The 23,885-nt window shown below is 44.0% G+C and overlaps 2 protein-coding genes across 4 annotated transcripts in view; one reads left to right on the top strand and one right to left on the bottom strand.

The window, feature by feature from the left end:
* Positions 1-23,885, top strand: part of ARFGEF2 (ADP ribosylation factor guanine nucleotide exchange factor 2) — a 101,048-nt gene that overhangs the window by 52,966 nt on the left and 24,197 nt on the right. For all 3 annotated transcript variants that reach the window (XM_047067914.1, XM_047067913.1, XM_047067915.1), the window contains 7 exons: positions 107-235; positions 1,524-1,682; positions 5,754-5,901; positions 7,043-7,142; positions 12,351-12,391; positions 12,496-12,665; positions 17,831-17,982. In XM_047067914.1, the coding sequence (XP_046923870.1) occupies positions 107-235; positions 1,524-1,682; positions 5,754-5,901; positions 7,043-7,142; positions 12,351-12,391; positions 12,496-12,665; positions 17,831-17,982 (899 nt within the window). The remainder of the gene's footprint in view (positions 1-106; positions 236-1,523; positions 1,683-5,753; positions 5,902-7,042; positions 7,143-12,350; positions 12,392-12,495; positions 12,666-17,830; positions 17,983-23,885) is intronic.
* Positions 19,302-23,755, bottom strand: LOC124504325 (ras-related protein Rab-21-like). Its single transcript, XM_047069785.1, has 2 exons — positions 22,986-23,755; positions 19,302-19,325 (listed from the first exon to the last, which is right to left on the bottom strand). Exons 1-2 carry the CDS (start codon positions 23,544-23,546, stop codon positions 19,302-19,304), a joined length of 585 nt encoding a protein of 194 aa, XP_046925741.1. The 5' UTR covers positions 23,547-23,755.

The raw sequence follows: 23,885 nt of genomic DNA, 5'->3' as shown, positions 1-23,885 counted from the left end.
ATAGTGATGACTGTGGCATCCTGCCTGTGCTCATAAGTAGCAGTGTGGTCTTTAATGGCTGTTGCCATGCTACAGTTGTAGCATTTGAAACCTTGCTCCCTTTTAGCTGGTGTGGACACCACTGCTGGCCGCCTATAGCATCGGACTGCAGAACTGTGACGACACAGAAGTGGCCTCCCTGTGCTTGGAGGGCATCCGGTGTGCAGTCCGGATTGCCTGCATCTTTGGAATGCAGGTGAGTTTAACAAAGCTCCAGCGATCCTGGTGGGCTGTGTGCCTTTGGATTTGGCAAAACTTAGAAGCTACCAGACATTTCCACCTAGCCAGAAATTCTCAGCAAGCTCCTTACTCATGCGTGCTGAGAGGAAACCCACAGATTTGTGCTGACAACAGTCTCCTCTGCGGGAAGAATTGGAGATTTGGATTATAACCTTCTTTAGGGATGGGTGGGTTTCAAGCTACTTGACAGGGCTTGACAAAACAGACTTCCTATCCGTCTGACTAATTTGTGTGCCCTAGTGCTTAAAATATTACTTTTCTTTTTAAGATCCGTTTTTATTATAATTTCCTTCATATCTAGGTCTTCTCTGGGAGAGACTAATAATTTACTGCAAAATGAATGTGTCTGTAAACCTTTGAATCTTGAAAAACGCAAGCAACTAAACAGAATAAGATTCTCAAACTGCTAGGAAATTAGGAAATCGTCAGTTCCATGCATTACTTCTTAAATAAGAATTTGCACCCATTTATTTTGAAAAACTCAAATCTATTCCTGCTTACTTTACAGTTAGACATTTTCTGCTGTACCAAGACCACAGGCTTTGACCTCAGTCTGGGTTTCAGAACCCAGCTGTGCTACTTCTCTAACCATGTGACCTTGGCCCAGCTAACTTCTCTGTAAGACACTCTTGATTTCCTCATTTGCAGAGTTGAGAAAATAGGCCTACCTTGCAAGATTGTTGCAGATACTACTGCAGATGTTACAGTGTAAACATTTCAACATTTTTAAACATTTTTTTAATGTCTATTTAAAAAACTTATTTTTGAGAGAGAGAGCAGGGGGAGGGGCAGGGAGAGAGGGGGCACAGAGGATCCAAAGCGGGCTCTGTGTTGACAGCAGAGAGCCTGACGTGGGGCTTGAACTCACGAACCATGAGATTATGACCTGAGCTGAGGTTGGATGCTTAATCAGCTGAGCCACCCAGGCGCCCTGAGTGTATGTGACGATCTTAACATTCAACAGATTCCTCTCCCACTCCCTCCAGAGGGAATAGAACCTGGAACTTAAGTCTGAGGTCAGCTGCAAGGGAGAGAGCTGGCTCTCAGCCATGAGGTGTGCAGGGATGTTCCGGGAGCAGGAGGACGCCAGCACCGAATAACTGGCCTGATAATGTGCGTGAAGTCTGTTAGGCGATATGTATACAGAAGGTGTCAGAAGCCCAGGACACAGTCCAGTCGATGTGAAAACGGTCACGCTAAGGGTGGAATCTGAGCGTTGTCTCTTGTTTGGGCTTCCGTTACAGCTGGAGCGAGACGCCTATGTTCAGGCTCTTGCTCGCTTCTCCCTGCTGACGGCCAGCTCCAGCATCACAGAAATGAAGCAGAAAAACATCGACACCATAAAGACGCTTATTACGGTGGCACACACCGATGGCAACTACCTTGGGAATTCCTGGCATGAGGTGTGTTTCCTTTGAAAGCTTGGTGAATGCCTTAGGATGACTCCCAGCATTCCTTTCATTCATTGTCTATCTGTCTTTGGTCAATTGCATTTTTGGAACTACAGTGAAGCCTGACTTTAACTCTGGGTTTTTCCTTATCTTTCAAATATGTCACATATCTGAGAGTCAGCCTGTGTGGCTGCAGACGGCAGGTGGGTTCACATGCACCCCCTCATGGGGTTCCCGCGCCCCCGCAGTTCATGTTGCACAAGCACACCTGTGTTGCAGTGGCTTTCCTCCCACCCGAGTGCTGCTTCCCCAGCCCTTATGCGCCTCCTGGAAGCTCCTAATGCCAGTGTATAGATTTAGAAAAAGCTGGGAGCCTGATCTGAAAAGAAAGGTCAACATTTACAGTAAGCCACTAAGGAGATTGCCGGTGGGTTTACGTTTTTCCTTAAATAACATTCTAAGGTGCTCACCTAAAGATAATTATTTGTGGGTACAGACATGTGTTTGAAAGGTCATTCATTGAAATTTTAGTTGTCATAGGAAAAATATTGTATAAGAAACAGCCTGGATGTCCCAGCAATGAGACATTGCTCTTTAAAAGAAAATAGAACAAAAGTGTGGTACGCCATTCCTTAGAGTGTTATGAGGCCATTTGAAATAATGTTGCTGAAGGGAGGGACAGCCAGACATACGTGCTCCTTGATGGAAGCACACAGTACCACCCACGAAATGCTTCTGCCCCCACCTGCAAACCTAGTCAGTCCGAGCCTGTACTGCCAGTTCACGGGAAATCTAGGGGCCAGAGGCATGTGTAAATGAGATCATGTCCATCAACTATAGGAGATGAAAACCCCCCCGACTGAATGACCAGGCTCTTCAACAAATAAATGACAAGGAAAATAATGAATGGAGTCTTAAAAAAGACTTTAGGGGTGCCTGGGTGGCTCAGTCGGTTGAGTGTCCGACTTCGGCTCAGGTCATGATCTCACAGTTCGTGGGTTCGAGCCCCACGTCGGGCTCTGTGCTGTCAGCTCAGGACCCTGTTTCGGATTCTGTGTCTCCCTCTCTCTCTGCCCCTCCCCCACTCATGCTCTGTCTCTAAAAAGACTTTAGAGAAAAAAATAAAAATGATTTTGTGTCATGGAAAGGTGGTCACAGTATATGAAGTAAAAATTCATTTTAAACGTACATAGAGAATGAGGTTTGAACAGATAAAGAAAAACGTTAACATCCTCAGTGATAGAATTAGGTGGGCATTTTATTTTCTGCTTTTTTCCCTTAAGTTACATTACCTGATTTCTCTACCATTTGTGTATATTGCTTCTTGCTTTAAAGAGAAAATTGTGAAAAAGTGGAGGTGAGAGAGTGCAGAGTTGCAGGGACTGTGGGCACCTAGAGGGAAGATTGCTGCCTCCTGCCCCACGGAGTCCTTAAGGGGGAAGGGCCCCCGGTCCCCTACCTCCCCCCCGCCCCCCCCCCCCCCCGCCGAGCTGCACTGTGGGGGGCCGGGCTGGGTGTGCACCTCTGCCTGCCTGTGTGTGGCCTGCAAGTCCCTCAGTCCCCAGGCCGTACCTCTGTGGGGTGCCATGAGGAGAAGGGAGGTCATGGCGCAGGAAAGGGATCAGAACTGCGTTTGGCAGGTGGTAAGGGCTCAGTAGGTGTTAGCTGCCCTCCTCCCCCTTATCATGGCACATACCTTCATCCTCTTCCACCCAGCCTTTCCTTTCTCTGTCACAATCCTGGAGTTTTCTGTATTAGAAAAGATGAAGTTGCATGGGGTGGGGGTGGAGAGGGCTGGGTTGGTTTGGGTTTTGTTTTGTTTTATTTTATCTCTATGCCCAGTGTGGGGTTCGAACTCATGACCCCAAGATTGGGGACTGAGCCAGCCAGGAGCCCTGGTTTTTTTGTTTGTGTGTATTTTTTTTTTTAAGTTTATTTATTTTTGAGAGAGACAGAGACAGAGCATGAGCGGGGGAGGGGCAGAGAGAGAGAGAGGGAGACACAGAATCTGAAGCAGGCTCCAGGCTCCAAGCTGTCAACACAGAGCCTTACGTGGGGTTTGAACTCACAAGCCGTGAGATTATGACCTGAGCTGAAGTCGGACACTTAACCCGACTGAGCCATCCAGACGCCCCTATTTTTTAAGAAATAATTTCCTGTCTTCTGAGGAGTCATAACGTCTGATGAATCAATAAGTAGCCACTTTGTTTCGTAGAACTTTTTTTAACCTGGGAGGCATGATCTATGTGGGGTTCCCGCTGGTTGCCAAGTCTGTAGCAACACCTGAAAGTGTGAAAATGAATTACCACCTATGTGATGGTCAGAAACCTTGAGAAATCAGACTTGGAACCAAGAAGCCGTCAGCCACAGGTTGTTGAAATACTCAAGACTCTGGCCATCCTCAGCTTCTGGAAAAGGGAGGGAATTCATAGTTTACTGGTAATAATTTAATAGTATTGTATATGGAGCAATCAGAGGATAGCTCTTTCTGGTAGAGTTAAGTACCTTTCTCAGTCAACTGGAAGGCAGTCTATAAGTAATAACAGAAGCGCTCCATGGTGTAACGGACTCCCATACTCTGACATTGGATGATAAAGTCAACACGAAAGGCAATACTCAGCTTTAGTCACAAATTCCCGTGAAAATCCCTTGGGAAGGGTTTACCTGGAGATCTCCACGCCGTCCCACGATCAGTTTCTTGGAACCAGTTTTTCCTCTGGTGGAAGTTGAGACCAATTTCTGTTTCTTCAGATAAGTTTCAGTTGAGAGGGCTTGTGTGCAGGGATGACCTCTCAGCCCCAGAACCACCCCATAGGGCTGGAAAGGTGCAGCCTTTCTTCCCGCCGCACCCCCATTCTGGGGCATGTTCTCAGTCAGCCAGCCAGCCAAACAATAATCAGCTGTTTTAAGTGCTGGGGATTCAGCAGTGAACAAAACAGTCAGTGCCCTGTTGGGACTTAAGGCAGAGAACAAGCATATATGGCAAAACGCCAAAACGTTGTAAGTGCTGAGGGGAAAAAAAAGTGTTACCAGGGGATGGTGGTGGAGAGGGTGTGTGATCTCAGGGCAGTTAAAGGAGGTCTCTGAGGGACACACGTGTCTGAGGTGGAAGTGAGCCATAGGGAAGAGCGTAAGGAACATATTCTAGGAATAAGGAACAGCAGGTACAAAGGCTCACGACGAGCCATGTCAAGTTAATGGAGCAGCAGGGAGACTAGTATTTTATGTGTCTGAGGAGTTCATTAAACATCTATATGGCATAACTCCATTGTACCAGCTTTTCTTTTGGTCATTTTCTCTTTTCCTTTTTAATAGTTTGAAAAGAAAAATAGCGAAGCCTGTCTTCCAGGCCCACACTCAACGGGTCGCCTAACCATGACTAGGGAAACCACCCTAAGACCCTCAGATTTTATTCTCACCCGGAAAGCTGTGTGTTTCAAAGAACTCTTTAATGACTAAGATTGCTAGAAATGGGAATTGGTTTCTTTTTGTATTTTAAAGATGTGAGGTTTTTTTCTTTTTCTTCAGCCTTAGCGGATACTGTTGTTTTTTATTTTTTACGTTTATTTAGTTTTGATAGAGACAGAGCACGAGTAGGGGAGGGGCAGAAAGAGAGGGAGACATAGAGTCCGAAGCAGGCTCCAGGCTCCGAGCTGTCAGCACAGAGCCCGATGCGGGGCTCGGACTCACAAACCATGAGATCGTGACCTGAGCCGCAGTCAGACACTTAACCGACTGAGCCACCCAGGTGCCCCGATACTGTTTTTTATTTTTATTTTTTTTAATTCTAGTACAGTTAACATATAGTGTTATATTAGTTTCAGGTGTACAATACAGTGATTCAACATTTCTATACATTACTCAGTGCTCATCAAGATAAGTATACTCTTTTTTTGAGGGGGGGTTGTGGGGGGAGAAGCAGAGGGAGAGAAAGAGAGAGAATCTTAAGGAGGCTCCATGACCAGCACAGAGTCCTACTTAGGGCTCAGTCTCACAATTGTCAAAATCAAGAGTCAGATGCTTAACTGACTGAGCCACTGGGGTGCCCCAGGAACTCATTTCTTCATGCCTTCTCTTCATTAGATCTTGAAATGCATCAGCCAGCTGGAGCTTGCTCAGCTCATAGGAACCGGTGTGAAAACCCGCTACTTGTCTGGATCCGGACGTGAAAGAGAAGGGAGCCTGAAGAGCCACACGTTGGCAGGAGAAGAGTTCATGGGCCTTGGCCTTGGTAAGACACCAGGCCCCACGGCTGGCCGTCCTGGAGTCACAAGTTAACCGGAATGAAACGCTTCTTGTCTCAGCAGGACTGTTGTGTAAACCTCTTCCTTGTGTGCCAGCTGACAGCATGTTTATTCGTGGAAGTGCAAGTGCTGCTCTGGCTCTCGTATCTGTGCTCGAACTGTTGAGTAAATGCCTATTTTGTCAAAATCAGGGTGCATTACTTTTCTTTCTGTGCATAGAACTATTGGGTGGAGGGCCATTTGCTTTAGAAAGGCTGCAGCGTTAGTACCTAGTGGATATCTGCATCTCTCGATTTTTAGAAGGATTTTTCACCGTCTCTTCCATGTTCATTTGGGGACCTTTTAACTAAATGGTATTCTCATGAAAGTAGAATTCTTTCTCACTGAATCGAGAGACTCCATCAGTGATAGAACAATAACAGTAAATAGGGCAAACAGATGTGTGGGACCACATTCGAAACCCTCCGTTTACACATTTGAACGCATTCATTCCTCTGAACAACTCATTGAGATTGGCACGATTGTCATCCCCATCTTGTAAGTGAGGAAGGTGAGGCTGGGGTGAAGTGACCCGAACAAGACCACACTGCAAGGAGTAGCAGAGGCGGGTATCAAACCCAGGCTGTCTCAGGGCAGAGGGCAGGCTCCTAGGTCCCACTGCACTGGTTGGAATCGTGCCGGGTAATGTTAAAAGCACAGACTGTATGAGAGGGGAGGGGTTGTCATAGCATCGCCTCCTTAGGGTGCACACAGGGATGGCTGGGCTGAAGTCCTGGAAAGCATGCCGGACATTCAGCAGGTGGAAGCCATCACATCTTCCAGGAGCTCTAAGTTAGGGTTGTTTAATTCGTATTTGTTTTCCTAAATATAGGCATTCAATACTATAAAAATGTAAAAGACTGTAAAGGAAAGGAGGTGGTTGGTACAAGCAAAGGAGTTTGTATTTACAGAATAAGAATGTATTTTATGCTGTCATCAGTTGAGGGGGCTTGGGGCTTTTTTTTTTCCCTCCCACAAACCCTTCGCATTTATGTCTCTTGTTGCTGCAGATTGATGCCACAGAATACTTTGTTCTAAATATTTGACTGTTTTTTGAAGCACCGTTGACTTTTGCGCATTGCGTTCCAGGTAATTTGGTGAGTGGTGGCGTGGATAAAAGACAGATGGCCAGCTTCCAGGAGTCGGTTGGTGAGACCAGCTCGCAGAGTGTGGTTGTAGCTGTGGACAGGTAATGATTTTGTTCTCCAGCGAAGCCGGACTGTCCAGTAGCTTGGCACATTGTCTGTGTCGTTACTGGACTCTGCTCGTTTGCCTCTTGTGAGTGTGATGAGCTCCAGATCACTCAGGCTAGGAAGTGGCATCCACAGCCACTCATAACCTTCACGTTCATCTGAATTGGGACCTGAATTGCCTCCTGACCTTTTGAAGAAAAATTATAACTTTAACCTTGTGACCAAATCATGTCAGAAACAAGACTTTTTGCTTGTGCTCGTGTTTTAGGTTACCTTGTTTCCTTAATAGAAATTACTTTCATAAAAACGTCAAGAAGGGTTTAAGATTTAAAGCCTATATCCGTGAGTGAGACTTGGCCAAATTGATAGTTTCCATTTGTTTTTCCTCAGAACCTTTCCATTCTATCTGTTTACTTGAAACTTGACCTAAACATCTGAGAGAAACACAGGTACTCTCATTTGAAGACATTCATTAGGTACCAGTGCTTGAAATGTGAATTTTCTAAAATGAACATGCTCCTGAAACTTACCACCGAATAAGCATGTACGCTGCTGTTCGTTTGGTTATTGACCCAGCCCGGTGCGTTAAATATAGACCATCTTGCGATGACAGCCGTACAGAATTGTTGTCATAATTTGTATTGTTCTCAGGACAATCCTTAGTATTTTGAATTCTTTGTCAGTGTATTTAATTACCTTGTTCCTGTTGCTTCTCTGCTTCTAACAGAGACACTCTCTGTAACATACTTTTGACTGGTTTCCCCCACATTTTTCAGTTAGGTTTAGGCTAATAGTACAAAATTTTTGTTCTTCCACTAACCACACTTACTTCTTTTCTGTTTCTCTGCCTCAGCCACAATCACGGACTACAGGCAGTCTTGCCTAGCACCACTCTTGTGCTGTTACGTTTCTAAAAACCGAGATATAATTCACATACTATAAGATCTGCTCTTTTAAAACGTACAATTCCGTGGGTTTTAGTATATTTGGAGTTGTGTGGTCATCACCACTGTGGAATTTCAGGGCATTTTCATCTCCCTGTACTTATTAGCCGTCACTCCCCATTTCCTCTGCCAGTGGTCCCTGAGCCCGTAATCTTCATTCCGTCTATATGGATTTGTGGATTCTGGGCATGGTTCAGTTGTCCATTTCTGCTTTCCAGTTCTATCTGTTTGCCTCGTGACTTTGGGGTTTGTTGTTAGATGCATATGTTTATAATTATATGTTTTCTTGACAGATTTAACCTTTTATGTTATAAAACCGTCTTTGTCTCTACTAATGATATTTATTTATTTATTTATTTATTTAATTTTTTTTTAACGTTTATTTATTATTGAGAGACAGAGACAGAGCATGAGCATGGGAGGGACAGAGAGAGAGGAGGAGACACAGAACCTGAAGCAGGCTCCAGGCTCTGAGCTGTCAGCACAGAGCCCGACACGGGGCTTGAAGTCAAACCATGAGATCATGACCTGAGCCGAAGTCTGACGCTTAACCGACTGAGCCACACAGGCACCCCTCTAGTAATGATTTTTAAATCTCTTGTCTTATATTGGTGCAGCCACCCAGCTCTCTCTTGTTTACTTTTTGATATGCTGTGTCTTTTCTATTGTTTTACTTTCAACCTATTTGTGTCTTTGAATTTAAAGCGAAACTCTTTGGGGGCACCTGTCTGGCTCAGTCAGTAGAGCATGTGACTCTTGACCTCAGAGTCACGAGTTTAAGCCCCACGTTGGGCATGGAGCCTACTTTAGCAAAATAATAATAATGCAATAAATCGAGTCTCTTTGGACAGCAGATGGTTGGACCATTTTTTAAGTTTTTATTTAATTTATTTTGAGAGAGCACGAGATGGGGGGAGAGAGAGAATCCCGAGAAGTGTCTATTACTTTTAATTATATCTATTAAAGTATCTATTTACATTTAATTATAATTTAATTGCTGATATATAGGATTTATATCCGCTCTTTTGCTCTTTTTAAAAATGTGTCATTTTTGTTCTCCCGTTCCTTCATTATCACTGCCTTCTTATATGGTAAGATATTTTCTAGTGTATCATTTTACTTTCCTTGTCTGTTTTACTATATTTTTTGAGTGTTTTTCTTACTGATTGCTTTGGGGATCATGATTAGTAACATTTTAACTTTGAACATTTGACTTTGAATTAATGTCCACTTAATTTGAATAGTCTGAAACATGTCTTCTGTATAGTTCCATTCTCTCCCCTCTCCTTTGTGCTGTCATATGACTTACATGTTTATACACACCTGCCCATCAACACGGTTTACAGTGATTACCTTCGCTGTCCTCGAATCCGGTAAATAAAATGAGTTACACACAAGAAATACCTATTTCTCCACGCACTTACCTTTACCAGTGCTCTTTATTTCTTCAGATTCTTTTGAGTTATTCTCTATCACCCTTTCGTTAGAACCTGAAGAACTTCCTTTAATATTTCACATAGGGTAGGTTGGTTAGCAATGAATCATCTCCGATTTTGTGTATCTCGGGATATTTTAGTCACTCCTTCATTTTTGAAGGTAAGTTTCGCTGCGTTTAGAATTCTTGGCTTATAGTCTTTTTGTTTGGCACCTTAAATATGATATCCCACTGCCTTTCAGCCTCCATGGTTTGTGATGGGAAATCAGCTTTTCATTTTCCATAGGATCCATTATGCAGTCACAAATCTCTGCTCTCTTTCTACTTCCAAGATTCTCTCACGGTCTGTGCCTTTCATCATTTTGATTATTATATGTCTGAATGTGGATCTCTTGAGTTTATCTTACTGGTGTTTGTTGAGATTCTAGAATGTGTAGATTGTTTTTCATCAAATTTGGGGTATTTGTAGCCATTATTTCTTCAGAAGTTCTTCCAACCCCTTTCTTTCCTCTCTTGTTCAGACTCCCCTTATGTATGTCTATATATTTGATAGTGCCCTACAGGTCTCTGAGGCTCTGTTCACTTTCTTCTTAATTCTTTTTATGTCTGTTTATCACACGGCATAATCTCATCTGACCTATCTTCAAGTTCACGAACTCTTTGGTCAGCTGAAAACTGCTGTTGAGCCCCTCCGGTGAATTTTTCATTTCAGTTTTATGATTTTCAACTCCAGAATTTCTGTTGGGTTATTTATTACTTTTTTAATATATTTATTAATATTCTCTATTAATGAGACATTGTTCTTATCCTTTCCTTAAGTTCTTTGAACATATTTGAAATAATCATCTTTAGGTGTTACCTGCGTGGCTCAGTTGGTTAAGCATCCAACTTCGGCTCAGGTCGTGATCTCACAGCTCGTGAGTTCGAGCCTTGCATCTGGCTCTGTGCTGACAGCTCAGAGCCTAGAGCCTGCTTCGGATCCTCTGTCTCCCTCTCTCTCTGCCCCTCCCCTGTTCTCTCTTTCTCTCTCACACACACTCTCTCTCTCTCTCTCTCTCTCTCAAAAATAAACATTAAAAAATTTTAATAAAAATAAAATAATCAACTTTAAAACTTTAGTAAATTCAATATCTAGGTTTCCTCAGGGACTGGATCTGTTTGTTGTTGTTTACCTGTAAATAGGCCATCGTTTCTTGTTTCTTTACATGTCTTAACAATTTTTTGTTGAAAATTGATACTTTAAAAAATACATTGAGACAGCTTTGGGTATCAGGTTGCCCACCACACACCCAGGGTTTATTATTGTTGTCATTGCTATTAGTTTGTTGAATGACTTTCCTGAACTAACTATATAAAGCCTGTATTCTTTTCGCATATAGCCACTGTCTCCTCATTTGGCGTTTGTGATCCGCTAAGAATTGGACAAAGATCCCATATGCCTGGGACTGTTAAGCATGCCAGCCTTTGCTGCGGAGTTTTGAGTGTGTTTTGGGGTGCCCCTCTGATGTTCTGGCATGTTGTGTTGTGCCTTAAGGCCTGCCAAAGATGAGTGCTTAGGGCCCTGTCCTGTCTTCCGTGGGTGTGTACAAAGCCTTACCCATGCGATGGCTATCTAGATTACCAGGAATATGGTAGAGCTTTTTATTACTTTTTTTTTTAAGTATTTTTTTTTTAATTTTTATTTGAAAGAGGGAGAGAACGTGCATGTGTGCACATGCGAGCAGGGAAGAGGGGCAGAGGGAGAGAGAGAATCTCAAACAGGCTTGACACCCAGTGCAGAGCCCAATGCGGGGCTCAGTCCCATGCCCCTGGGATCACAGCCTGAGCCAAAATCAAGAGTCAGACGCTCAACTGACTGAGCCACTCAGGCGCCCCTGGTGTACCTTTTTAAAGCCTCCTGTGGACACCTTATTCCCAACTTTTCCTTTTAAATTTTCGCCCAGGTCCTTGTTTGACCTGGTCGTACTCAGGTAGCTGCATTGTTCATTGGTTACACAGATTGCTTGTGACAAAAGCCCCAGAGAAAAGGCTGTTTGGACTGAACGAGGTCTGTGTCAAGTATGGACAAATCCTAGAAATGAGGGTTCCCAGGGTACTGCCAGGCAGGTCACACGTCAGTTCCCTGAGAATGGTATTTTGGGGGAAATTCCAGGACTGTTCTGTTCTCTCCTGTGGAGCTAGGTTGCTGGTCTCACAGTTACTTTGACTTCAGAGCTGTTGGTTTTCAACACTCCCATGGAGCTGGGGAGACAGTAATGGAAATAGGCCAAGTTAAAACACCTTCGTGTCCTCTGTTCATACCAAGATTTAGCCATTTTTCTTGAATGAGCATTTTATCAGCCTTTGGTAATTTCCAGAATCAGTCCTAGAAGAGTTGGTTTTGGTAAGTTTTTTTTGCCAAAAAAAAATTGTTTTGTGTGTTTGTGTTCATCTTATGGAGGAGCACCTTTTTAGTATATTTATTAATATTCTCTATTAGAGAGACATTGTTCTTATCCTTTCCTTAAGTTCTTGGAACACATTTGAAATAATCAACTTTAGTTGATTTAGTTGACAGTGTCCCACTGTCGTGACATCACGTGCTGTTATACTTTACTCTCCCTTCCTCCTTTTGATGTGTCGCTTTTTCTTTCTACCATTGTAGGCATTTCTGCTTTCAACTCAGTTCATTTACCAGTTCTGTGCCTCTGATGCCTCCTCATTTATTTTAGTAGAGGTGCCAGACCCAAAACGTTTCCTTTTTTGCCTTTTCTTCAGTGTTTGAAATTGAAACTCAGCTTCCAAATCTAACTTTGATCTTACTGTGTCTGAAATTATCTTCCTAGAATTTTTACTGGATCTACCAGACTGGATGGAAATGCCATAGGTATGTATTTGTCACTCACATGTGACAGCTACAGAATCCTCATGTTGTGACTCTCTGGCCGTTACTAATGAAGCCTCGCATGTGTTGTTGGGTCCGGCCTGCAGTTGACTTTGTCCGCTGGTTGTGTGCCGTGTCCATGGACGAGCTGGCCTCCCCCCACCACCCCCGCATGTTCAGCTTGCAGAAGATCGTGGAGATCTCATACTACAACATGAATCGGATTCGGCTGCAATGGTCCCGAATATGGCATGTGATTGGAGATCACTTCAATAAGGTAACTCTTCACATTCAAAAACTACTCCATCGATGTCCAGAAAAAGGCAGGCAGCTGTATTCAAAAAAGAAGTGATTGAGAGTGTAGGTGCCTGTACACATTTCCGTGCTATCCGAGAGTAGAGCATTCCTGTGAAACCTTTTGTAAGCTGAAATGGTGTGAAGCAAAGAGGTAGTTACCATTAATTTGTATGAAAAGGTTTTTGAGCGTCCCCAGACCCCCCGAATAACCTCTCTCAGGCATTTCTGATACTTCAGGACACATCTTGCTAACGAAGCACGGAATCGAGATAAAGCCCAGGCGCTCAGTGAGAGTTCAAAGCTCTGGCAGCTTGATGCGGAGCCGCCAAGTGGAGTTCCCGGGGCGGGGGCTTGGTGACACCAGTCCGGCCTCTAGAACAGCTCGCTGCGAAACAATTGCTGAGTGTTATGTTCCCTTTTCACCTTCTTTTGTAAAAGCAGAAGTTCTCATCAGATATTTTTTTTTTTTTTTTTTTTTTTTGGTTCGCAAAAACTAACACTAAGGCAGGTCTTTCATAAAAGCAAAGCAGTGCCACCTGACTTTGCGAGAAGCAGAGGACACCCGTAATTCGTTTTCCCTGCAGAGCGTATTTACATATTGCTAGAACTGGGGGAGCGTGGAACTAAAATGGTATTGGTACCAAAAATACTTGACTGTCCCCTGCCCAGGATGTAGGCTGATGCCACAAACATCGTTGTAGTCACTGGACCATCACTGGTGTTGGAGCACATTGCAGAATCCTGTGGTGTCTTCTGAACGACCAGAGATTAAGATGAAGTTCTGTATGTTTCACTGTTAAACGTCCCTGCTGCTTCTTTTGGCTTTCTTTGCCATCGCTCTCCTAAAACCTTTGTTGAGAAAACTAACATTTATTTTTAAATTAGAAGCAAGCTAGAGGTTTGTGTGTTTTGAAACTGACAACTACTGGAAACCAGACTACGCTTCTTTGTTTCCGCTGGAGGTTTCATCGTGTACACGTAGGCACTTGCACACATCTGTTGAACACACTTTACAGATCAGAACATGTACATACCATGTGTGTGTGGATGCGTCTCTGACGCCATTGACTTCTTAAAGGAAAAGTAATAGCTAAATTATACTGTTAACTACCAAAACACACTCCATGATTTCAAAACCATTTCTTCACTCCTGGAGATAAAGAGTTCTAATACAGATGCTTCAAAGAACTGTGAGTAAAAGATAGTTTATCCAAAAGAGAATCACACTCTCTCCATTGAATGGAAGAAGCTTCTAAAAAGAAGTGGTCTGCCACTGGGATACAGAACAGGCAGTAGGATGCTGGTAAAGGGTTTATAGCATCTGTCGATTTCTGTGGTGTAACTAGCCCCGCCCCCCACAACCGATTTGAGGCTAAGCAGAATGATATTGGAGATAGTGGTAGTGCGGATTAACAGGGTTGAGCACCGTTGGCTTTTGTGGGCAGCTGCTAACCTGCTTCAGGCCCCAATTGAAATGAGACCTTGTCAGATGCAGTCTTGTATTCTTGTCCAGGTCTGTGACCGCTAAGCTGGAGCAAACATTGCTCATTAAAGCCGCGAGATCTTTCCGCTAGCAGCTTCGGAATCCTATTTTCTCTTAGAAGTGATAATCCAAAAGTGGGGTTTTTTTGGTAAACATGTCCCAACTCTTTCGAGTCTAGATTTTATGTTCGGTGGGACTTGAGAGAGAACATCAGTTTATACAGGTTATTGTTCCCACCTATGATTCTATTGTCAAGACTTTTTTTTTTCTTTTATTTACTTTGAGAGAGAGAGAGAGAGCGCGTGCCAGAGAGGGGCAGAGAGAGAGGGAGAGAGACAGAGAATCCCAAGCACAGAACCGGATGTGGGGCTCGATCCCACGAACCGTGAGATCATGACCTGACCTGAAATCAAGAGTCAGATGCTCAACTGACTGAAGGCACCCCTTTTGTCAAGAGTCTTTACGTGCCGGTTCTCAGTTATCTTTGGGCCGCTTATGGGCAGGCCTGGGACATGGGCTGGCAGGTAGTAATTAGACTTTTCGTGGTTGTCAGCTTCATTACAAATGTCTGTTCCATCTCATCAGAGCCATTAAGCACAAAGTTGTGGAAAATTCAGTCCCTCCGTCTGCAGCTCATCATTCTTTCTACCACTTCAGGAAGATGTTGTGCTTCCCCTTGGGAACCGGGGCACGTAAGGGTCTCAAGGTTTGAAGAGATGGTTGGCTGAGGACAGCTGTAACTTAGCTGTTGGAATTCTAGCAGAGTCTTTGGCACAGTCCCATGTTCCTCTTTTAAACTAGGGCGCATGCGTGTCCTGGGGTGTGTGCAAAGCTGCTCAATCAGCATGGAGTGTGCTCTGCAGCAGGAACTCCTGAATCCCCCTGATTTTTACGAGAGGAATAGTCTCTTTATTAGTCTTTAATTAAACGAACGTTACATGACGGGCGCCCGGGTGGCTCGGTCAGTTGGGCGTCCCACTTCAGCTCACGTCGTGATCTCATGGTTTGTGGGTTCAAGTCCCATGTCGGGCTCTGTGCTGAAGGCTCAGAGCCTGGAGCCTGCTTGGGATTCTGTGTCTCCCTCTCTCTCTGCCCCTCCCCTGCTTGCACTCTGTGTTTCTCTCTCAAAAAATAAATAAACATTAAAAAAAGATTTTTTTTTTTAAATAAATGAACACTCCATGAACACTTTAAAAAAAATTACAGCTAAAACCACTTTCGACCATCACCACTCCCCAGTTGAGCCCTGCCCCAAACTAATTGTTAGCAGTTAGGTATATATTTTCCCAAACATTTTTGTAGAAATATAATAGAAATATAGATATATAGAAATATATCATAGAAATACAGATAATCTTGTCTTGGTTTGTTTTGTTTTTTTAAAAAACGTGATTAGTATTACATACCAGTTTGTAACTTTCGTCTTCCACTTAGCAAGGAATCTTAAAGATTTGGCTGCTATTAGAGTGTATGAATTTATTTTTATAATTGTAAAATACGCATAACATTTTTCATTGTAACTGTTGGTAAACGTATAATTTATTAGTGTTAAGTACATTCACATCATGTGCAACAGATCTGCAGAGCTCTTCTTTTCCTCCCGTAAAACTGAAACTCCAAATTCACCAAACACCAGCTTCCCATTCTTTGCCACCCCTCCCCCAGTTCCTGGCAACCACCATTCTGCTTCTTGTCTCTGTGAATTCAACTGTTAGGGACTTCGTATAAGTGGAATCATGCAGTATTTATCTTTTGGTGACTGGCTTATTTCACTTGGCATAATGTCCTCAAGGTTTATCTGTACTGTAGCCTGTGATAGAATTTTCTACTTTTTTCTTCTTCTTTTTTTTTTTTTTTTAAGGCCTGGACGTATTTGTTTTTAACTGCCAAATTTTATTGCATGTATGTGAATATACCGTTATGTAACCATTTTCCTATTGATGTTTCCAATTTTTCTTTTTTTTTTTTTAAGTTTATTTCTTTTTTTTTTTTTTTTTAATTTTTTTTTTTTTCAACGTTTATTTATTTTTGGGACAGAGAGAGACAGAGCATGAACGGGGGAGGGGCAGAGAGAGAGGGAGACACAGAATCGGAAACAGGCTCCAGGCTCCGAGCCATCAGCCCAGAGCCTGACGCGGGGCTTGAACCCACGGACCGCGAGATCGTGACCTGGCTGAAGTCGGACGCTTAACCGACTGCGCCACCCAGGCGCCCCAAGTTTATTCTTTTGAGAGAGAGACAGCGAGCGAGCATGCTTGTGCTGGAGAGGCAGAGAGAGAGAATCGCAAGGAGGCCCCATACTGTCAGCTCAGAGCCCAGCATGGGGCTTGATTCCATGAACCATGAGATCCATGACCTGAGTTGAAGAGTTGGACCCTTAACTGACTGAGCCACCCAGGCGCACCTGCAATTTTTCTTTATAAATGCTATTGCCACGTTACTTTTGTTAAAAGTAACGCATTTTCAGGTCAGACCATATGCTAGCGAAGTTCCTTGCTTGGAGCAGGCTCCTGCAACATGCCCCAGGTCCCTTCGCATGGGTTCTGGTGGAAAACATCCCCTTGCTCTGCTTTTAGGATTCTTTTTGAGGCAAAAGCCTGAGCAACCACATATATAGCCACAGCTCCAGTCCCTAAAAGTAGGTAGACTACAGACAAGTACAGTTTTAAGGAAATCAAAAGCCTCAATGTTTGTGCTGAATTCTTTGAGGCTGGCGATAGACATTTATAATTTGCTTTAGGTGACAGACAAGTATGAAAAGGCTTTAGAGACTTTAAAGTCTTTTGACTTCTCCTTTTGTTTAGATAAAATTAATTAGTACATGAGGAATTATTTAATGAGTATGGAGTTTCAGTTTTGCTACATAAAGAGTTCCAGAGATCTGTTGCACAACAACGTGAACATACTTAACACTGCTGAACTGTGTGCACTTCAGATGGTCACTTTTATATTTTACATGTATTTGGCCACAATCTTAAAAAAAAAAAAAAAAATTTAAATAGCGAGGTGCCTGGGTGGCTCAGGCAGTTAAGCATCTGACTTCGGCTCAGGTCATGATCTCATGGTTCATGAGTTCGAGCCCTGCATCAGGCTCTATGCTGACAGCTCAGAACCTGTAGCCTGTTGGGATTCTGTGTGTGTCTCTCTCTCTGCCCCTCCCCTACTTGCTCGTGCGCTGTCTCTCTCTCAAAAATAAATAAACATTAAAAAAAATTTTTAGCATATTTTGAAAGCACTTTATTTTTTTTCGTTTTTTTATTTATTTTTGGGACAGAGAGAGACAGAGCATGAACGGGGGAGGGGCAGAGAGAGAGGGAGACACAGAATCGGAAACAGGCTCCAGGCTCTGAGCCATCAGCCCAGAGCCCGACGCTGGGCTCGAACCCACGGACCGCGAGATCGTGACCTGGCTGAAGTCGGACACTTAACCGACTGCGCCACCCAGGCGCCCCTGAAAGCACTTTAAATGTGCAGTACTGATCTTTCATCATTAAACTTAAAAATTGTACAGGTCATAGCCAAGAAATGCCATTTTCTTTTTTCCTTGGGCGTGCTTTTCCAGAGCATTTGTTTTGAAGGCAGCCTATCCGTTTTTGATGTTCAGAACCCCACATCCACAGTTGCACTGTGCCTGTGTCACCTCACCTCCCTTTCCTGCTCAGGTTGGCTGTAACCCCAATGAAGATGTGGCCATCTTTGCTGTTGACTCCTTAAGGCAGCTCTCTATGAAGTTTCTCGAGAAAGGAGAATTAGCCAACTTCCGTTTCCAGAAAGATTTTCTGAGGCCCTTTGAGCATATCATGAAGAAAAACAGGTATGTACGTTGTTCTAGAAGACCTTTGGTCAAACTCCCCAGGGGAGGCCCAAAAAGACCTAACACTAATCACACAATATTTTCTTCCCTTGTTGATGGAAGCAAATAAAATGAACAGCCTATAATTCATCTGTATCATTTTTTTTTTTTTTATGTTTACCTATTTTTGAAAGAGAGCATGAGCGGGTGAGAGGCAGAAAGATTGGGGAAAGAGGATCCAACGCGGGCTCTGCACTGGCAGCAGAGAGCCCAATGCGGAGCCTGAACCCACGCACCACGAGATCATGACGCCTAGCCAACTGAGCCACCCAGGCACCCCCACACGTGACATTTCTAAGTAAATCACTGAGATCTGTGTGTGGCCTTTCCCAGAAGAACAGGTTACACCACCACAACTAGTAGAAACATACCATGCATCCTTACTGGGGTGGGTGCTGAAGTCCAGAGAAAGAGCCACTGCTGAGGCGTCCTAAAACAAGGTCAAGAATTACATGACCCTTCATTTCTGCCCTGGAAGGCGATAGAAGAGATCAGGACAGCTATCCCTCTGAAGCACTCTCCCTGTTCATCATTTGTTCCCTTCGCCTGTATTTATTGCAGCCTGCCATTGCTAGGTACTGTTCTAAGTGCCACGCATACAGCACAGAAGCAAACAGTCAAAAATTCCTGTTTTCATCTGGCCCTGATTTAATCATCATCGCAACTGGGTACAGGGGTGTTCGTTACCATATTCTCTTTACTTTTGTACGTGTTTGAAATTTTCCATAATGAAATTCAAAAGTAAACCCTTGTTTAGATTCCAGTGAGATAGATAAATAAATGTTTAAATCAAGGTAAGGGGCTAAGAGTAGAAGCACTCTTTTATACAGGCCGGTAAGCAGGCGTTTGGTAGGTTGACCCTTATGCAAAGGGAGGAACAAGCCAGGAGTGGCTGTATGTGGTCTTGGGAGAAGCAAGAGCAAAAGCCCTGTGACAGAGTATGCTGGGCATAGATGAGGAGCAAGGAGGCTGGTGTAGCTGGACAGAGTAAAGGCAGAAGGTCCTGGAGGATGAAGCCCTGGGTCGCAGAGTGCCTAGGTCATAGAGGAGCCGTCAGCTTTTGTCAGCACTTTGGTTTGTTCTCTGTGAAAGACAGAAGCCATTGGAGGCTTTTGAGCAGAGAAGTGAAATGGTCTGAAGTGTTACGGGATTGTCCTGCATTTATCTGTGGAAAATGGAAAGCAGTAGGATGGGTTAAGCAGCTACTGTAATAGTTCAGATTTGGACCCGGGGGTGAGACACTGTGGGATTTGATTCTGCATATGTTTTGAAAGGACAGCCTACTGTGTGCGCTGAGGAGTTAGCTGTGGGGCATAAAACAAAACGTCAAGGATGACTCTTAGCTGTAACCCTTTGTGTCTGTCCCCATCCCTAAAATGTGTCCTTGAGATCTGCTTGGATTGTTTGTTTTTAGTGAGAGGGGTGCCTGGGTGGCTCAGTCGGTTAAGCATCCTACTTCAACTCAGATCATGATTTCCCAGTCCATGAGTTCAAGCCCCGCGTCGGGCTCCGTGCTGACAGCTCAGAGCCTGGAGCCTGCTTCCGATTCTGTGTCTCCCTCTCTCTATCCCTCTGCCACCCACGCTTGCTCTCTGTCTCTCAAAAATAAACATTAAAAAAAGAGCTTACAAGTTCAAAGGCTATAAGCCAGCGTGGGTCACTTAGGAGAATAAAAAGGGCAGCAGCAAAGTCTGCTTGATGTGTCTTTCTCTTGGTGTCTTTCTTCTTCACCTTACTGCTTATTTTAATAGAAAATAAAGCTCATCCCAGAATCTGGCCTCACCCCTGAGTTTAATGTGCACACAGAAATACCCTCCCGCCTCTGGGGACACTGTTGATAGTGCCAAGGAGACCGAGGCCTCGTGTAGCAGAACAGTGCGCTCATGCCTGCCTGGCTGGCTGGTGGCACTGCTGGCCCCAGAATCCCAGGCCCTCCCTGCCCATCCCGTGGCTGCCCAGCCAGCATTTGAGTAAGGGGCAGAGTGAGTTTAGAATCACACATCGCCAGCCGCTCTTAGACACTGTTGATGGAACCGTAACTTGCTGTAACATTCCAAAATCATTGGGGCAGTGTCCATCCAGAACCCTACTATTGTTGTGCCTTTTGACTCACTAGTTCTACACTTTTGCAACTCTTGTAAGGAATTAATTTGAAATACAACGAAATGTTGAAGTAACACAAAATAATTTTTTAAAAGCCAGATACCACCTAAATATACAAGAGTGTTAAAGTAATTCTTGGTACAGCCACAACATGGAATATTGTGCAGCTGTGAAAGATGTTCACAAAGTTTGGGGCGCCTGGGTGGCTCAGTCGGTTAAGCGCCCAACTCTTGGTTTTGGCTCAGGTCATGATCTCATGGTTTGTGAGTTCGAGCCCCACATCAGGCTCCATGCTGATGGTGCAGAGCCTGCCTGGGATTCTCTTCTCTGTCCCTCTCCCTCTGCCCTGCCCCTTCTCGTGCTCTCTCTCTCAAAATAAACTTAAAAAAAGAAAAAAGATGTTCACAAAGTTTATGACATAGGAAATGCTTAACAGTTTAGTCAAAAGGCCAGGTTATAGAATTGGACAGTGTAATAATAGTGCTATCAGGGCGCCTGGGTGGCTCAGTCGGTTGAGCATCTGACTCTTGATTTTGGCTCAGGTCATGAGCTCACTGTTGTGAGATTGAGCCCCATGTTGGGCTCTGTGCTGAGCATGGAGCCTGCTTGGGATTCTCTTCTCTCTCTCTCTCTCTCTCTCTCTCTCTCTCTCTCTCTCTGTCTCTCTCTCTCTCTCTCTCTCTCTCTCTCTCTGTCTCTGCCTTCCCCCTGCACACACACATGCACACTCTCGCTCAAAAATAAATAAACCTTTTTTAATGTTTATTTATTTTTGAGAGACAGCACAAGTGAGGGAGGGGCAAAGAGAGACGGAAACACGGAATCCGAAGCAGGCTCCAGGCTCTATGGTATCAGCACAGAGCTCGACGTGGGGCTCAAACCCATGAGCTGCGAGATCGATCATGACCTGAGCCACAGTCGGACGCTTAACTGATGGAGCCACCCAGGCACCCCCTAAAATAAATACACTTAAAAAAAAGACAGTGGGGGTACCTGGGTGGTTCAGTCAGTTAAGTGTCCAACTTCACCTCAGGTCATGATCTCACATTTTGTGAGCTCGAGCCCTGCAATGGGCCTGCTGCTGTCTGCACAGAGCCCCCATCAGATGCTCTGTCCACCTCCCCCACCCCGCCCTTGCTTGCACTCTCTCTCAAAAACGAGTAAACGTTTATAAATAAATAAACGAAAATTTAAAAAAGACAGCGAGATCAATCTCTGCATGTGAATACTGTACTATCACAGGAATTTTTTTCATCATGTTTTTTCTACATTTTCCAGAATGTTAACTGTCATCACGTATTACGGTGTGACACATATTAACAATCAGGCAAAAAACATTTTATTTTATTCATTGTTTTTTTTGTATTTTTAAAACTGTTTATTGATCTTCAGAGACAGATAGTGGGGAAGGGGCAGAGAGAATCCCAAGCAGGCTCCGCACTGTCAGCACACAGCCTGATGTGGGGCTCGATCCTATGAACTGTGAGATCATGACCTGAGCCAAAACTAAGAGCTAGACATTCAACTGACCGAGCCACCTAGGCGCCCCAAGCATTAATCAGTACGTGTAGTTCATCTCAACAAGCTGCTTTTTTTCCCCATGGGGAGGCAACCCTAAATTCAGTTATATTACATATTAAAGTCGCCTAAGTATGAGGTCAGTCTTTTATCATCTGTGGGCAGCATATTTACTTTGTGGACTTCTAGATAATTTTCGACTCTGTTTGGACTTTTTGTTTGCTTTCTCTAAATGACCTATTATCAGTTAGCATGAGTCCTGCAGACTAACATGAATGTTATCTAAGACAGATGAAATTTGCAAGCCAAGTTTGCAGTCCTAAAGCCACTCTAATGTGACTTTCAAAGCTAGTGGTATAAGAGCTTGCTTCTTGTTTTATTTGTAAAATAATAGAACTTACTTCATGACTGTACGTGTCTTAATAGGTTCCAAGGCATATACACTAATCTGTCACAGATACCCAGATAATACCATGGTGAACCATGCAGCTGCTTCAGAAAATGGGCCATTTTTCCTACCTTCAGGTTTTGTTTTGTAATAATTTAAAAGGTTGCATCTTAAGTTATATATGTATACTCCCATCCGTGCATATGTGTTTACCATACACGTATATCCCTGCCCAAAAATCTAAGAGGATATGCACTAAGAATTGAGGAATGGTCATGTCTGGGTGGCAGAATTCTATTAGTGTAAAGGTTTTCAGCCAGAAAAACTGGCCGACGATGGCTTAAACCACAAGGCTGTGTGTTGTTTACTTAAGTCAGAGGCAGGCAGTCCCAACTTTGATTCCTTAGCCCAGATTGTCATCGAGGACCCAGGTTCTTTCTGTCCCTTTGGCCACCCACAGGATCATTTTTTATCCTGAGCCTACTATTTCATGCTGCTGAACGGAGGCTCTATCTCCAGGCATCATGCTATGTTCACAATGGGGATACCAGGAAAGGGGGCAGAACCTACCATGTGTATTCCTTGTAAGACAAGGAATTGTTTTCCCTGTAAAACCAAAGCCATAGTAGAAACCCCTCCCCATGCCATTCCCATGACTGTCTCTTATATGTAATTAGAACAAGTCATATAGCTCCCCAGGCGCCAAAGAAGTCTGGGCAGTTGAGGACCTGACAGATGAGACAAGATTGTCATGTTTTCTTGTCCCGTTTATGGTTGGTTCCCTGAGGTCAGGCATGTTGCTTCCTGGATAAAATTAGAGTCCTGTTGTCAAGGAGGTGAGGGAGAGGTGGCTGCTGGGAAAGCAGCTAACTGTCTGCCACAGTGATCATCTTAATGTTTTTTCTTTTTGTTGTTTCTAATTTAATTTATTTTTTTTTTATATTTTTAAAAGAGCTATTTCTAAAATATACAAAGTCTGAATACACCTACTTTTACAAAGATCAAGAAAGAGTTCCTCAATTCCTTTGTTCTGTTTGGCTGAAGTATGATAATGTTTTGTTCCAACAGATTCTGCATACGATTCTGCTTCTTGAATGGAAACATGTCTCTCCTTTTCCAAGTCTATTTTATTACCAACTATACATAAACAGATTTCATTTCCCAACATTTTCCGTAATTCTTTGACCCAGTTTTTTACCTTCTGAAAGGAATCTTCATCTGTTATATCATAAACTAAAATAGCTCCATTTGAATCTCTGTAGTAAATTGGACCCAATGCATGGAATCTCTCTTGACCTGCTGTATCCCATATAGCAAGGTTTACTCTTTTCCCACCAATATTTAACTTCTTTGTCAAGAATGATGCCTGCAGAGTGGTGATGTGCTTGTCGTTGAACTTGTTCTCGCAGTAGCGCAGCACCAGCGACGTCTTCCCCACGCAGCCTTCCCCCAGCAGCACCACCTTGAATGAGTAGGCTCTGCCCGCCGCCGCCCCTCCGCTGCCGGCCGCAGCCATCCTGTTTCCCCGCCGCCCGAGCCCTAGAGCTGCGCCGAGCTCCCCACAGCCGCCGCAGCGCCTTCACAGCCGCGGCCGGCGCAGGCCCCTCCGCACCGACCCGTCAACCCGGGGCGCCGTCTCCACTCTCGCCTCCGGGCGAAGCCTGGAAGGGCCGAGGGAAGTCCGAGAATGAAGGGCCCCCCAGCCACCACGTCAGGCACCCGAGGAAAGGCCTAATTTAATTTATTTTTTAATGAGTGTGGATTACTATGTGCTTTTAAAAATGTGGGTTTTTTTTTTTAACATGCTGCTTCTAAGGTGATGCCGTGTCACTTTCGTCCCACCATGCAAAGTACA

This window comes from Lynx rufus, unplaced genomic scaffold (assembly GCF_022079265.1).
Source record: "Lynx rufus isolate CCGP_SWC_20201006 ecotype Redwood Valley unplaced genomic scaffold, mLynRuf1.p SCAF_8, whole genome shotgun sequence".
In the NCBI taxonomy this organism is placed as follows: Eukaryota; Metazoa; Chordata; class Mammalia; order Carnivora; family Felidae; genus Lynx; species Lynx rufus.
This window is presented reverse-complemented; position numbering and strand designations above follow the sequence as displayed.